The sequence below is a fragment of the Nerophis lumbriciformis genome, linkage group LG18 (genome assembly GCF_033978685.3).
Source record: "Nerophis lumbriciformis linkage group LG18, RoL_Nlum_v2.1, whole genome shotgun sequence".
NCBI lineage: Eukaryota > Metazoa > Chordata > Actinopteri > Syngnathiformes > Syngnathidae > Nerophis > Nerophis lumbriciformis.
This window is the reverse complement of record NC_084565.2, coordinates 31,508,522-31,524,281: the sequence shown is the minus strand read 5'-3', so window position 1 is coordinate 31,524,281 and position 15,760 is coordinate 31,508,522. Positions and strand designations below refer to the sequence as shown.

Below are 15,760 nucleotides of genomic sequence, written 5' to 3'. Positions count from 1 at the left end.
TTGGAAATCATTAGTAAAATGGAGGCTTCTCACAGGATGAGATAACTTCTGGAAATTACTGGCTCAGAATGGCCAAAGGTATAGATGTGTGTGTCCAAGTTTAAGGAAACGGCAGGCTGTCTTCTTCTAATGGATTTATTACAATATTTGCAAGCTGAGTAACGTTTGCTGTGGTCTGGAACAACATGGCTCAGAAATGCAGCCAATATTACATACAGATAATGTCTCATGAGACATGCAAATACAAATTAAATACACAGAGGACACAAGTAAAGGAAATTAAATGATCTCAAATATAGCTACAAATGGGACATAATGATGCAATATGTACATACAGCTAGCCTAAATAGCATGTTAGCATGGATTAGCTTGCAGTCATGCAGTGACCAAATATGCCTGATTAGCACTCCAACAAGTCAATAACATCAACAAAGCTCACCTGTGTGTATTCCTGCACAGCATAAAACGTTTGGTGGACAAAATGAGACAAAGAAGGAGTGGCATAAAACACGTCTTTCTGTGGCAGCGTCCGAGAAAGTTGGACACGTAAACAAACTATGTTGAGTTCAAGGTTCGCTGAAATTAGTAGGACAAAACGGCGCTCGCCAAATACTCTCATCAGTGAAGCATGTTTAATATAAACAGTGGGATTTATAACAATTAATGTTTGTGGCATGTTTGTCCTCTGACAGAAACCATAGTAAAACAAAAAAAAAAAAAGTTTTTTCATCTTTTTCCATTTTCACACTAGGGCGGTGCTGAAGAGCTGACCCCCGATCTATACGTTGTGTTCAGGAAAGTCGCATTCCAGCAAACATTCTCATGGACAAACAAACATCATTTGTGTCTCTTATTTTGAAGGAAGGGACTTTTTGCCCTTTGAGTCACAACGGAACAAATTCACCCTTCACACAGAATTTCAGAAAGAAAAAAAAAAAGCCCAATCTTGCTAACTTCACCAAACACTTTAATACCCAATCTTCTGTGCCGATTTAGTGCTTTATTTTTGTCGAATCCGGTTTCGAGCTGGCGAAGATCATCCGCAGAGTTCCGCCGTGTACCCAGCATGCCTTGCTGCTGTGTTTAATGAAGCCCTACGAGCAGACGTGTCCGCTGAGGTCCAGATGGGAACAAAGTGTACCGCAGCCTAGTGTGTGTGTGTGGTGTGTGTGTGTGTGTGTGTGTGTGTGTGTGTGTGTGTGTGTGTGTGTGTGTGTGTGTGTGTGTGTGTGTGTGTGTGTGTGTGTGTGTGCGTGCCTGCGTGCGCAGATGAAGGATGGTTAATAAAATACTCTCCATCTCTTTTCCTTTGCTTAGAACAATGTCTTCTCCCTGGCCTAAGGAGGTCTATAAGCACACATGTGTCTTGGCAGAAAATGACGGTGAACCACTGACTTAAAAGGGTCATGTTATGATTTTTTTTCTTTCTTTATGTGGTCTACGTCAGTGTTTTTCAACCTTTTCTGAGGCGAGACACATTTTTTTCATTGAAAAAAATCCGGAGGCACACCACCAGCATAAAACATTAAAAAAATTAAACTCAGCAGTAAAAAGTCGTCGTCGCACTTGTTGGATATGAATTCAAAGCATAACCAAGCATGCATCACTATAGCTCTTGTCTCAAAGTAGGTGTACTGTCACCACCTGTCACATCACGCCCTGACTTATTTTGAGTTTTTTGGTGTTTTGCATAATAATGCGAAACAAGACGCCAGATAATATGTCTGCCAATAGGTGCCATTTTGCGGTCCTTATACACACACCATAATAATATTCCTATGTTTAATGCGCCGACAATCCATCAAGTGGTGTGGCTTCATAGCTTACCGAAGTCGTACTAAAAACATTTTCACAGATTTTTGAGCGCCGTGTGTAATGTTCTATATTCTCAATGGAACATTTAAAGTTTTGGTGTTGTTTACTGGCGTCATCTTGCAGTCTACACGTATCTCTTATGTGTGACTGCCATCTACTGGTCACACTTATTAATACACCATGTACCAAACAGGCCTGAGTGAGCACAATGTGTCCGTCATGTCCTCATGTGTCATGTCTTTTAATTTTTTCGGACTATAATGTGCAATATAATGTTATATGTGTATATGTATATATATATATATATATATGCATATGTATGAATATATGCATGTGTGTAGATTAGGGCTGCAACTAACGATTAATTAGATAATCGATTAATCTGTTGATTATTACTTCGATTAATCGAATAATAATCCGATAAAAGAGACAAACTACATTTCTATCCTATCCAGTATTTTATTTTTTTTTAAAACAGCATACTGGCACCATACTTATTTGGATTATTGTTTCTCAGCTGTTTGTAAATGTTGCAGTTTATAAATAAAGGTTTATTAAAAAAAAAATCAAATAAATAAAAAATAAAAATAAAAAAGCCTCTACGCATGCGCATAGGATAGATCCAACGAATCGATTACTAAAATAATCGGCAACTATTTTTATAATCGATTTTAATCAATTTAATCGATTAGTTGTTGCAGCCCTAGTGTGGATATATGCATATATATATATACTGTATATAGATACATATCTTCTTTTTTATCTTTTTTTTTTTTTTTTTTTTTTTTACTATTTATTATTATTTGTTAAAATGTAATATCGGAAATTATCGGTATGGTTTTTTTTATTATCGGTATCGTAATATTCTGGTTCCTACATTATATATCAATATATATCAATACTGTCTGCAAGGGATACAGTCCGTAAGCACACATGATTGTGCGTGCTGCTGGTCCACTAATAGTACTAACCTTTAACAGTTAATTTTACTCATTTTCATTAATTACTAGTTTCTATGTGACTGTTTTTATATTGTTTTACTTTTTTTTTGTTTCAAGAAAATGTTTTTAATTTATTTATCTTATTTTATTAATTTTTTTAAAAAGTACCTTGTCTTCACCATACCTGGTTGTCCAAATTAGGCATAATAATGTGTTAATTCCACGACTGCATGTATCGGTTGATATCGGTATCGGTTGATATCGGTATCGGTAATTAAAGAGTTGGACAATATCGGAATATCGGATATCGGCAAAAATCCATTATCGGACATCCCTACTATTTATATTATTAAATTATTGTGTATGCACCTTAGGGGATCTGCTCCAATTTTGTTGTTCTTTGAACCTGTTCACTGTAATAATGACAAATAAAACTCTATTCTATTCTATTCTATTCTAAATAAAATGTATTCGAGATCGGTACGCACAACCAGAATTATTCCGTACATTAGGCACTAGGGCTGTGAATCTTTGGGTGTCCCACGATTCGATTCAATATCGATTCTTGGGGTCACGATTCGATTCAAAATCGATTATTTTTCAACTCAACACGATTCTCGATTCAAAAACGATTTTATTTCCCGATTCAAAAGGATTCTCTATTCATTCAATACATAGGATTTCAGCAGGATCTACCCCAGTCTGCTGACATGCAAGCAGAGTAGTAGATTTTTGTAAAAAGCTTTTATAATTGTAAAGGACAATGTTTTATCAACTGATTGCAATAATGTACATTTGTTTTAACTATTAAATGAACCAAAAATATGACTTATTTTATCTTTGTGAAAATATTGGACACAGTGTGTTGTCAAGCTTATGAGATGTGATGCAAGTGTAAGCCACTGTGACACTATTTTTTTATTTTTTTATTTATAAATGTCTAATAATAATGTCAATGAGGGATTTTTAATCACTGCTATGTTGAAATTGTAACTAATATTGATACTGTTGTTGATAATATTCATTTTTGTTTCACTACTTTTGGTTTGTTCTGTGTCGTGTTTGTGTCTCCTCTCAATTGCTCTGTTTATTGCAGTTCTGAGTGTTGCTGGGTCGGGTTTGGTTTTGGAATTGGATTGCATTGTTATGGTATTGCTGTGTATTGTTTTGTTGGATTGATTAATAAAAAATAAAAAAATTAATTTAAAAAAAAAAAATCGATTTTTTAAAAATGAGAATCGATTCTGAATCGCACAACGTGAGAATCGCGATTCGAATTCGAATCAATTTTTCCCCACACCGTGTTATAAGGCGCACTGTCGAGTTTTGAGAAAATGAAAGGATTGTAAGTGCGCCTTACGGTAATTCTTTCCTCTGTGCAGGAATGTCATCTTTTTTGAGGGGCTTTTACAGGAAACACACTTTTAATATTTCGCTTTTCTCTGTGTTTTTACCTGCAGGGAAAGTGCAAACACCGTGCTTCCCCTGCTGGCTGGCTGCCCTCGAGCGGAACGTGTTGGGAAAACAAAATTCCATAAGTAAGAAGGCGCCCACATACTAAATGAATGAACGAGAAGGTGAAAAAAAAATCCAATTCACGCCTCCTCGTTATGTGCTACTCTAGAGTTTTTTTTCCGTGCCTGTTTTGGTTCTACGGCTGAAGCCGAGGGCGTCCCTGAGTGCTTTTGTCACCTGTAAGTGCGTAGACGGCCAGCATGAAGTCCATAAAAAGCGGCGTGAGTCAGAAAATGGAAGTTCGACAGAGGCCCACGTGTGTAATTATAATCAGCGATTGAAATAGCCCGGAACATTTTGTATGAAAGAAAGCCCTGCCAGCTGCCAGTGTTTCCCAGTCAATTACATGTTGACATGAGGTAAGCCAATAAGAGAGCATGTCGTTGGTGCAGACCAAACATCAACAATGACAACCTCCCATCCTTCCAAGTCCAACTGTGAGCCCCGACTATTTGTTTTTCCGCCGATCCCTCTCTTGTTCTCTCCCTTCCCCTTCCTTTTGAAGTGCATTTCGTCGTATTGTTTCTTGTTTTCCTTTCTTTTCTTGCCCGGATAAAAATGCTAAGGAGATAATTGCCCAGGGATTGTTGTGAAAGCACAAACAAAGCGGGTTTGTCATTCAGTGACAGCGGCCTGGGGGGCCCAGCGGGACCTCTGCAGAGATGATATCTCGCCTTAATAATGTCCGCCTTCAGGCTACGTCACGCCATCAGCATGCAAAATATTACAGAGTAAGAAAGTGAACAATTCAAGCCCTGAAAGCACACCTACACTGCAAAAACTGAAATCTAAGTAAGATTAAATATCTCAAATAAGGGTGATATTTGCTTATTTTCTGTCTGGTAAGATAATTCTTCTCACTAAGCAGATTTTATGTTAGAGTGTTTTACTTATTTTAAGGGTTTGGGTCCGAAATTATCTCAGTAAGGTATTACAGCTTGTTGCTGAGATTTTTTTGGGTTCATTGATGTTTGCTAATTTTACTTGTTTTGGAAAGTCTTGACAAGCCACATTTTCTTGTTCTATTGGCAGATAATTTTGCTTAGTTCAAATAAAATACCCCTAATTTTATTTATTTTTTCTTGTTTTTGAACACTTAAAACTTCTTTTTTAAAGAAATAATTTCTAGGGATGTCCGATAATGGCTTTTTGCCGATATCCGATATTCCGATATTGCCCGATACCGATATCAACCGATATATGCAGTCGTGGAATTAACACATTATTATGCCTAATTTGGACAACCAGGTATGGTGAAGATAAGGTACTTTTTAAAAATAATAATAAAATAAGATAAATAAATTTAAAAAAATTATTGAATAAAAAAGAAAGTAAAACAATATGAAAACAGTTACATAGAAACCAGTAATTAATGAAAATGAGTAAAATTAACTGTTAAAGGTTAGTACTATTAGTGGACCAGCAGCACGCACAATCATGTGTGCTTACGGACTGTATCCCTTGCAGACTGTATTGATATATATTGATATATAATGTAGGAACCAGAAATATTAATAACAGAAAGAAACAAACCCTTTGTGTGAATGAGTGTGAATGAGTGTAAATGAGGGAGGGAGGTTTTTTGGGTTGGTGCACTAATTGTAAGTGTATCTTGTGTTTTTTATGTTGATTTAATAAAAAAAAAAAAAAAACGATACCGATAATAAAAAAAAAAACGATACCGATAATTTCCGATATTACATTTTAACGCATATATCGACATCTCTATTCATTACTCAATTAATCGAACAAAATAATTGATAGATAACTCGATTACTAAAATAATTGATAGCTGCAGTCTTAAGTAAATATTCATATAGCACTTCTCACAGAGAGTGCTTCACATGGTTAAAATATAAACTAAGCACATAGTATGATGCAGCAACAAAGACATTGCAAATAAAATAACAAATATGACAATAGTAATAATAAAAAAGTTGCAGTGATCAAAATGACTTGAAATTAATGTGACATTGTTAGTATCATTTCCAATGATTGAAACCACACTCCAGCAAAATATTAGTAATATTGTTGGCTTGTTTGACAAAGATATGACAATTTGAAGTATTGCACACATCACTCAGGTTTCGCTATTATACATGAATGTATTTACTATAATTGTTACTCATTTTAAACAGTTGGTTTTTAAATTCATTTTGTACTTTATTATTTTAGCCCTAAATGTTAGAATCTAACCCTCTTGTATTTGATTCGTGCACTAAGGATTTATGTATTGTACAAAACATCTTCACGGCAAAAAGTCGGTGTTCAAAAACAAGAAGAAAAAAAATACAAAAATGAGGGGTATTTTATTTGAACTAAGCAAAATTATCTGCCAATAGAACAAGAAAATTCGGCTGGTCAAGACTTTCCAAAACAAGTAAAATTAGCTAACCTCAATGAACCCAAAAATACCTTAAAATAAGTATATTCTCACTAATAACAAGTGCACTTTACTTGGTAGAAGAAAAAAAAATAGACCTTTTTGCTCACTATGTTGAAAATATACTCTACATTTTTTTTTTATTGGCCTGTGCTACTTTTTTATTGAACAATAGAACACACAAACGGTACATATTAAAACTACACATACAGATTAAAGCACTTCTATCCATCCATCCATCCATCCATCCATCCATCCATCCATCTTCTTCCGCTTATCCGAGGTCGGGTCGCGGGGGCAGCAGCCTAAGCAGGGAAGCCCAGACTTCCCTCTCCCCAGCCACTTCGTCCAGCTCTTCCTGTGGGACCCCGAGGTGTTCCCAGGCCAGCCGGGAGACATAGTCTTCCCAACGTGTCCTGGGTCTTCCCCGCGGCCTCCTACCGGTCGGACGTGCCCTAAACACCTCCCTAGGGAGGCGTTCAGGTGGCATCCTGACCAGATGCCCGAACCACCTCATCTGGCTCTTCTCGATGTGGAGGAGCAGCGGCTTTACTTTGAGCTCCTCCCGGATGGCAGAGCTTCTCACCCTATCTCTAAGGGAGAGCCCCGCCACCCGGCGGAGGAAACTCATTTCGGCCGCTTGTACCCGTGATCTTGTCCTTTCGGTCATAACCCAAAGCTCATGACCATAGGTGAGGATGGGAACGTAGATCGACCGGTAAATTGAGAGCTTGGCCTTCCGGCTCAGCTCCTTCTTCACCACAACGGATCGATACAGCGTCCGCATTACTGAAGACGCCGCACCGATCCGCCTGTCGATCTCACGATCCACTCTTCCCTCACTCGTGAACAAGACTCCGAGGTACTTGAACTCCTCCACTTGGGGCAAGATCTCCTCCCCAACCCGGAGATGGCAAAAGCACTTCTAATATATTGCAATATTACAAACATTAACAAGGTTGAACCATGAATATCTTTATTTAAACAAATGTTTTTTAATTAAATAAAGTAAAAGACAATGTAATCAATCAATCAATGTTTATTTATATAGCCCTAAATCACAAGTGTCTCAAAGGGCTGCACAAGCCACAACAACATTCTCGGTTCAGATCCCACATCAGGGCAAGGAAAAACTCAAATCAGTGGGATGACAATGAGAAACCTTGGAGATATAAATAAATATATAAATAGATGAATAAATAAATAAATGTTTTTTGGGATTTTTTTTTAATACCAATGCACTCTATATAAAAATGTGGGCTTATGTAAAACAACTTACGTTCCTCCAATAAAGATAATGGTTTAAGGCAGGGGTCCCCAAACTTTTTGACTCGGTTAAAATAAATAAAATAAAATAAATAAATAAATATATGTGTTGGCCCTGTGATGAGGTGGCGACTTGTCCAGGGTGTACACCGCCTTCCGTCCGATTGTAGCTGAGATAGGCTCCAGCACCCCCCACGACCCCGAAGGGAGTAAGTGGTAGAAAATGGATGGATGGATGGATATATATATATATATATATATATATATAGAGAGAGAGAGAGAGAGAGAGAGAGAGAGAGAGAGAGAGAGAGAGAGAGAGAGAGAGAGAGAGAGAGAGAGATTCCGAGCGCGATAATGTCACGTTATCGATGGTAAAATGCATTTTTAGACAACATGATTTGCCTGAGTGGCTAGGAGACACAGAGAGTAACAAGCGGTAGAAAATGGATTAGAGAGGACAGATTTAAAAAAATATTATAATAATGATAATAATAGTGACAATAATAATAATGATAATAATTTTCTTTCCAACTTGGGACTTCCCGCGGTCCGAATTTTGGACGCAGGCGGGCCGGATCTGGCCCGCAGGCCATAGTTTGGAGACCACTGGTTTACGAGCTTTTCTACTTTTTACCATTTTCCAATATTTTATTAATAACTTAAAATCATTAATTTTCGGTTTCACTTTAACAAATCGACTCTGGTGCATGACAAATGTAGCTTGCAACATAATAATATTACAGTACTTTACTACTGTTGGGTTATCAAACCGAAGGGACCCCAACTTCCGTAAACCACTTTCTTATATCCATAACAATGATTGGTTGCATAGCAGCGAGGCGTCGCTATCCGGCTCTCCGATTGGCTGAAGTTCTCTGTCAATCAATTTTACGACTCTGAACCAATCATGTGTCGGAAAGATGGGCGGGACTACATGACGTAGGCGCGATAGCTTTTCCTGGTTGTTTGCTAACACAAATGTTTCTTTAGCGCTCTGCCGACATGTTGTATTTGAATGGTATCTCTTTGAAATAAGTCTTGAGAATGAAGCCGCTTCGTCTTTGACTTCCAAGGTCCCGGGCTGGCCTATGGTGGTGGTGTGGGTCTGTGTCGCCGCCGGCTAGCTAGCAGTGCGGCCTGTCGCTGCTGCGAAGTCAACTTGTTTGCTGTCGTGACCTCGCTCTCAAGTCATGTTTGTTTTCCCGAAGATGGCGGACACTGTGAACTAAATGACTGTCAGAAACATCGCCTCCATTTGTAATATGGTGAGTATTGAATGTAATATGCTGAGTAAAAGTAATGTAATGTAATGGCGTATGCTGTTGCTTGTTAGCTCGTAGCCTGTGTGCGCTAACTCTGCCTGTGGGTTTAAATGTGAGACATTGTGTGTGTGCTTCACCTTTAATGTTTATCTTTAAAACACACTAATACAATTGCTGTTATGTATTTGTGCTGCTGCTAGATATTGCCACCATTAACATGCATATTGTGTCTCTATATGTTGTGTCTTGGGACTTAAGTTTGACAGCTGCCAAATACTTGTTGACTTGGTCACTTAATTACTGCGTGTGTAAGTTTTTTTTCTTTCCATTGAATAATTGAATACATAAACAGGATATATTGAAAATACACAGACAAATTAAGGCACTTCCATTATACTACAATATTACAAAAATTAACGAGGTTGAGCAATCAACATATTTTATATACACAACATGTATGTGTTCATTAGTCTTACCATACTTAACCTACTGTGTGGAAGTCTGGGGGAATAATTATAAAAGCTCATTAAACTCAATAACTATACTTCAGAAAAGAGCTGTACGGATCATGAATGAATGAAATAAGTTTATTTCGGTCATATAATCAACCATTAACCATTTTCTGTGACCAGTTTAAGAGTACAGACTATACATATATAACAATCATACACATTTACACACAAAAGGAAAAGAAAAAAGAAAAAGCATGACCAAAAAAGAAATAGGCTGAAGCCAAAGCTTATATTTGCCTATCCTAAACCTTCACTGAAAATAAGATTACCTGGAACATCAACGTTAAACAAAAAATAAAATCAAAATCAATGGGATGAATGTAATTGTTACTATATTTTATTATTTTCAATTATTTCACCTTTCAATGTTTTCTTAAACTTTAACAAAGAAGTACATGTCTTCAGCTCATCACAAGGTTGGATATCTGGACCATACTCACTCACTATTCTTACAGTCAAAGATATTGAAATTTAATATTATTTTGTATCAAACTGCACAAATAATGTATAAAGCCAAAATAAATAAACTCCCAGGAAGCATTCAAAAATTGTTCAGCACACGAGACGGGGGGTTATAAAATTTAAGGGGGAATTTAAATTTCAAAATGCTTAGTTATAGAACGACCATTAAAAAGTTTTTGTATTTCAATTTGTGGAGTGAAATTATGGAATGGTTTGAATGTGGAGTTAAAGCAATGTCCAAACATAAAACAGTTTAAAAAGAAGTATAGGTACATGGTATTCCAGAGGTACAGAGATGAAGAAAGGCTTTGATATTGGGTTGTTTGTGTCACAGAAGAGTGTGGGGCTGCCCATTGAGGCAGTGCTGCTGCTGTGGTGGCATGATACCATTTCCATGATCGCTAGTGGTAATGGTGTGGCTATGTATGTGTGTAGTGTGCATATGTATGTATATATCTATAATTTATGTATATACAAGTTCCTTAAGTTTGTACATAGAGTGAACAGGTAGTTCTAGTTCAGAGTAATTTATGATTTAAAGAAAAGGGGTGGGATTAAATAAGTGTAAGCTTCTTCTCACTCCTTTTCAAATATGTAAGAAAAAGAAAAAGAAAAAAAGTCCAATGCTCATTTGTTTTCGTTTTTTATTCTCCATTGTTTTCATTTTGTTATAAAGGCTGTTAAGGCTATAGCACTGTATTGGATCAGGCTTGCTCTTGTTTTTATGCATATTCAAAATACAAATATATCAAATCAATCTATCAATCTAGAATAAAGTAAGAGACAATACAAATATATTTAAAATAAATCAATACAAATGGTGTGTGTGTGTGTGTGTGTGTGTGTGTGTGTGTGTGTGTGTGTGTGTGTGTGTGTGTGTGTGTGTGTGTGTGTGTGTGTGTGTGTGTGTGTGTGTGTGTGTGTGTATATATATATATATATATATATATATATATATACACACACACACACTTTTTTTTGTGTGTGTGTGTGTGTATATATATATATATATATATATATATATATATATATATATATATATACACACACACACACACACACACACACACACAAAAAAAGTGGGACCCAATTTTTTTTGACTTGATGGGGTCCCTGGGATCCCATTTTGAAGATTCTTAGCGCCAACACTGTGTGTATATGTATACCGTATTTTCCGCACTATAAAGCGCACCGGATTATAAGGCGCACCTTCAATGAATGGCCTATTTTAAAACTTTGTTCATATATAAGACGCACCGCATTATAAGGCGCATAGAATAGACGCTACAGTAGAGGCTGGGGTTGCGAGACCTGTTGTGGCTCAATATTGGTCCATATATAAGGCGCACCCGATTATAAAGCGCACTGTCAGCTTTTGAGAAAATTGGAGGTTTTTAGGTGCGCCTTATAGTGCGGAAAATACGGTGTATATATATACATATATATAAACTTGCCAAGGGACATGTAACCAAATATTAACATTGCTGTATGTATACTTTTGACCCAGCAGATTTGGTCACATTTTCAGTAGACCCATAATAAATTCATAAAAGAACCAAACTTCATGAATGTTTTTGTGACCAACAAGTATGTGCTCCAATCACTTTATCGCAAAAAATAAGAACTGTAGAAATGATCAATCAAGACAGCCATTATATTATGTTATTTACAAGTGTATGTAAACTTTTGACCACGACTGTGAGCAGAGTTGGTCCTCTTTAACAATAACCTCTTAAAATGAAGGTGCAGCAATAAGGAATATATAAGAAATGCTTAATAAAGTGTAACAAAATAGTGCAAAGTGTAAACTTAAAGAAGCTTAAAAAATAAAAATAAATGTTTGCAGGTTTGTGCCAGGAAGTTACGGCTGTGTAACATTTAATGGTCTGCTATTCTTGTTCAAGTATGGAAAGATATTTGTTACGCAGTAATTATTTAAACATTTATGGACCGTTACTGTTTTTTTAAAGTAGCACATTTGTTATATTTTTGTATATTTTATTTATACAGTCCTTCACTTGAGTTCCTACCTGTTGTTTTCATATGGCGACAAGGGAACGGATGAGGGTTGAAAAAAAAAAGTTGAGTGTGGCTAAAGACTATGGTCTGTTTTGGAAAAAAAAACTAAAAAAAACTGCCCTGCTCTCAAGGTGACTTTTCCTGTTTTATTGACAATTCCTTTTTTTTTTTTTCGCATTCATTTTTGTTTCTCTTCTCACTCCATGCAAAGAATCAACAGCTAGATGGCACACCCAAACTTAATAGTTAATACCGTTACCTGATTGACACTTAGCGCGTGCATTCCATAGATCTAAAGTAGAGGTAAGAGTAAGTTGTCTCATGTTGTCGCCGTTCCTCCTTCCAGGGCATCAATGCCTCCGCTTTGGAGAAAGACATTGGCCCGGAGCAGTTCCCCATCAATGAACATTACTTTGGATTGGTCAACGTGAGCATCAACGCATCCTCTCGTACGTTTTCTTCCTCACCGTATTCAATTTTACCTTTTCTGATGTATCCCTTGTGTTCCAGTTTGGAAACACATGCTATTGCAACTCGGTGCTCCAGGCGCTCTACTTTTGCAGGCCCTTCCGTGAGAACGTGCTGGCCTACAAGGCGCAGCAGAAGAAAAAGGAGAACCTTCTCACCTGCTTGGCTGACCTCTTCCACTCCATCGCCACGCAGAAGAAGAAGGTGGGCGTCATCCCGCCCAAGAAGTTCATCTCTCGTCTGCGTAAAGAGAACGGTAAGGACAGATAGTCAGGAGGTGTTTGTTGTTGTTGTGGCTTTTCCAAAAGTGACTTTCTTCAGCCTTTTGATTGACTAAAAAGGTCTAAACTAGGGCTTTTCATTAGGGATGTACCAGAATGAAAATTATTGGCCGAAACTGAAAACGGAAAAACTTAAAATGCAGAAATAAGTTTTTACAATAAGTTATTACAATTGTATTTGTGGCTACTACTGCATACTAACATCATTAAAATCAAGGGATTGCAATTGCACAAATTAATATTTATCTTTCAAAGAACAAAATAATAAGAAAATTATTTACCACAAATGCACATTATGTTCTGGTCAAATACTGAATGGGGCCACAGACACAGTCTGTTTTTAGTGTGCAATGTTGTTCACATAATCAGAATGGCGATCGGAACGTTTGCAATTCAGGTGATCAAACCCGACATGGAGAACATCTTCGCAGAAAATCCCCCTTCTTAATATTTCCTCATTGCACGTTTCGCAGATTGTTGTACGTGGGTCTTTCTGGGACATACAGTGAGTGCATCCTGAAAGTATTCACAGTGCTTCACTTTTCCACATTTTGTTATGTTACAGACTTATTCCAAAATGGAATACATGTATTTTTGTCCTCAAAAATCTACAGACAATACCCCATAATGACAATGTACAATACAAATACAAAATCACATGTACATAAGTGTTCACAGCCTTTGCTCAATACTTAGTTGATGCACCTTTGGTATAAATTACAGCCTCAAGTATTTTTGAATACGATGCCACAAGCTTGGCACACTTATCTCTGGGCAGTTTCAACTAGAGAATCTGAAGTTGACTCACTTTTAAGCTTAATGGCAAAGGCTGTGAATTGCTACATACATTTTAGTTCTTATTTTTTTTACATTTAGTACATTTTCTAAAAATAAAAAAAGAAACTCTTAAAAAATAATTTTTACATTGTCATTATGGGGTATTGTCTGTGGAATTTTGATGACAAAAATTAATTCCATTTTGGAATAAGGCTGTAACATAACAAAATGTGGAAACATTGAAGTGCTGTGTAGTTTCTGTATTGAAGTACATCCACACTGCAGACATGTTACTTCAACTCCAGACGAGGCATGTTATAAGATTCTGACAGTGTGATAACCTTAGGCAAATATATCAATGGTATTTATGGTATTATAATTACAGCACTAAAATGTGTTATTTTTAAATGTCTTTATTGAAAAGAAGAAAACACATAACTTTTCAGCAGTTTTAAACTACAGTAGAAAATGACAGAAGTGGAGCATATATATGTATTTATAATATATAATACTCCGGCTTCCTCCCACCTCCAAAAACATGCACCTGGGGATAGGTTGATTGGCAACACTAAATTGGCCCTAGTGTGTGAATGTGAGTGTGAATGTTGTCTGTCTATCTGTGTTGGCCCTGTGATGGGGTGGCGACTTGTCCAGGGTGTACTCCGCCTTCCGCCCGATTGTAGCTGGGATAGGCTCCAGCGCCCCCCGCGACCCCGACGGGAGTAAGCGGTAGAAAATGGATGGATGGATGGAATACAAAATACCTGAATTATTTCTAAATAAATATATTTATGAATAATACTGTTGGTAAACCTACAACTCAAGATACAAAAAAAAACCCAAGCATAAAATGCAAATAAATGTAATCATGAAGTGACTAAAGAAGGTCACCACTTAATTCATAAAAAGACAGTTCTTAGTAAAATTTTAATAATAAATAAAAGTATGCTGCAGCTTGAAACTAAATCTCAACAAGTTTTGAAAACCTTGCTCACAATTTTTCACCAAGTGTGTTTTGGAGTTGAAGTGTACGGAGTAAAATTATTGCCAAAACTCCACAAACACACAAAAATGTTTTCACTCACACCCAGTGATTCACAAGTTAAAAAAAATTATTCAATGAAAAAACGATTTGCAAGTTAAAAAAAATCTTAAATTAAAAAAAACTTCTCAGGAGTGTAAAAGCAATTTTTTCTATAAGTATAAAAAAAATTGTCTTTAAGTAAAAACTTTTGGCAGTAATATTCCACTTTGCATGATCCACATGCTTGCACTCAGAGCACCCGTAATTTGCACTTGATAACAACAGGTGGTGCTGCTGAGTCAGTTTAAGGCCGGCAGAGCTACTTTTATTTGCGCATGATGCCGTCTGCCAAAAAGAAGAAGCAGGTTGGGGAGTAAAATAACAGACAAAAGAGAGGAGGAATAAGTTCAACCTGTAAGTTAACAGATGTATTTTATTATCCCCTCGTAAATCATGCAATGTTATTTATTAATGCCTCTGTGTTATGTTGTCATGCTGTTGTGGTCAGCTGGGAAGAAACTGTAGCTTAAATAAACTCTGCAGCACCACTTGTTGTTGTGGAGTGCCAATTACGGGTGCAAGTGTGTGGATCGCGCAGGTTGGACTTTTACTGCCAAAAGTTTTAACTTGAAGAAAATTGTTTTTATACTTGTGAATCGTTTTTTTTGATTGAAGAAAGTTGTTCCTATACTAGTAAATCGTTTTTTTACTTGGGAGTTGTTGGGCGGGAGTAAAAACATGTTTGTGTGTTAGTGGAGTTTTGGCAGTAATGTCACTCCCTAGAAGTGTTTATTTAATGAATTTTGATTAATTTGCTTCCTCAATTGAAACTATATTTGGCGTTAAAGTAAAACAAAACATCATGCCTGTGATTCTATTCCTCGCTTCATTTTAGCTAGCTGGTGTTCGCCATATTAGCCCTTTGAGACACTTGTGATTAAGGGCTATATAAATATTTTTTTGCTATTAGCATTCTGTATCTTCCATAGTAACTAGTATCTGTGCCATTAATGACAACTGCAAATAGGTAGTTAA

The 15,760-nt window shown here is 36.7% G+C and overlaps 1 protein-coding gene across 2 annotated transcripts in view; it reads left to right on the top strand.

Moving 5' to 3' along the window:
- The window catches only part of usp46 (ubiquitin specific peptidase 46), a 45,479-nt gene that overhangs the window by 15,324 nt on the left and 14,395 nt on the right, over positions 1-15,760 (top strand). The window contains exons 3-6 of one of the 2 annotated variants that reach the window (XM_061978089.1): positions 4,217-4,294; positions 8,994-9,185; positions 12,522-12,602; positions 12,686-12,899. In XM_061978089.1, the coding sequence (XP_061834073.1) occupies positions 9,150-9,185; positions 12,522-12,602; positions 12,686-12,899 (331 nt within the window). In that variant the 5' untranslated portion in view covers positions 4,217-4,294; positions 8,994-9,149. Of the gene's footprint in view, positions 1-4,216; positions 4,295-8,829; positions 9,186-12,521; positions 12,603-12,685; positions 12,900-15,760 lie in introns of those variants that run through there. The other variant, XM_061978088.1, reaches the window with a different exon arrangement.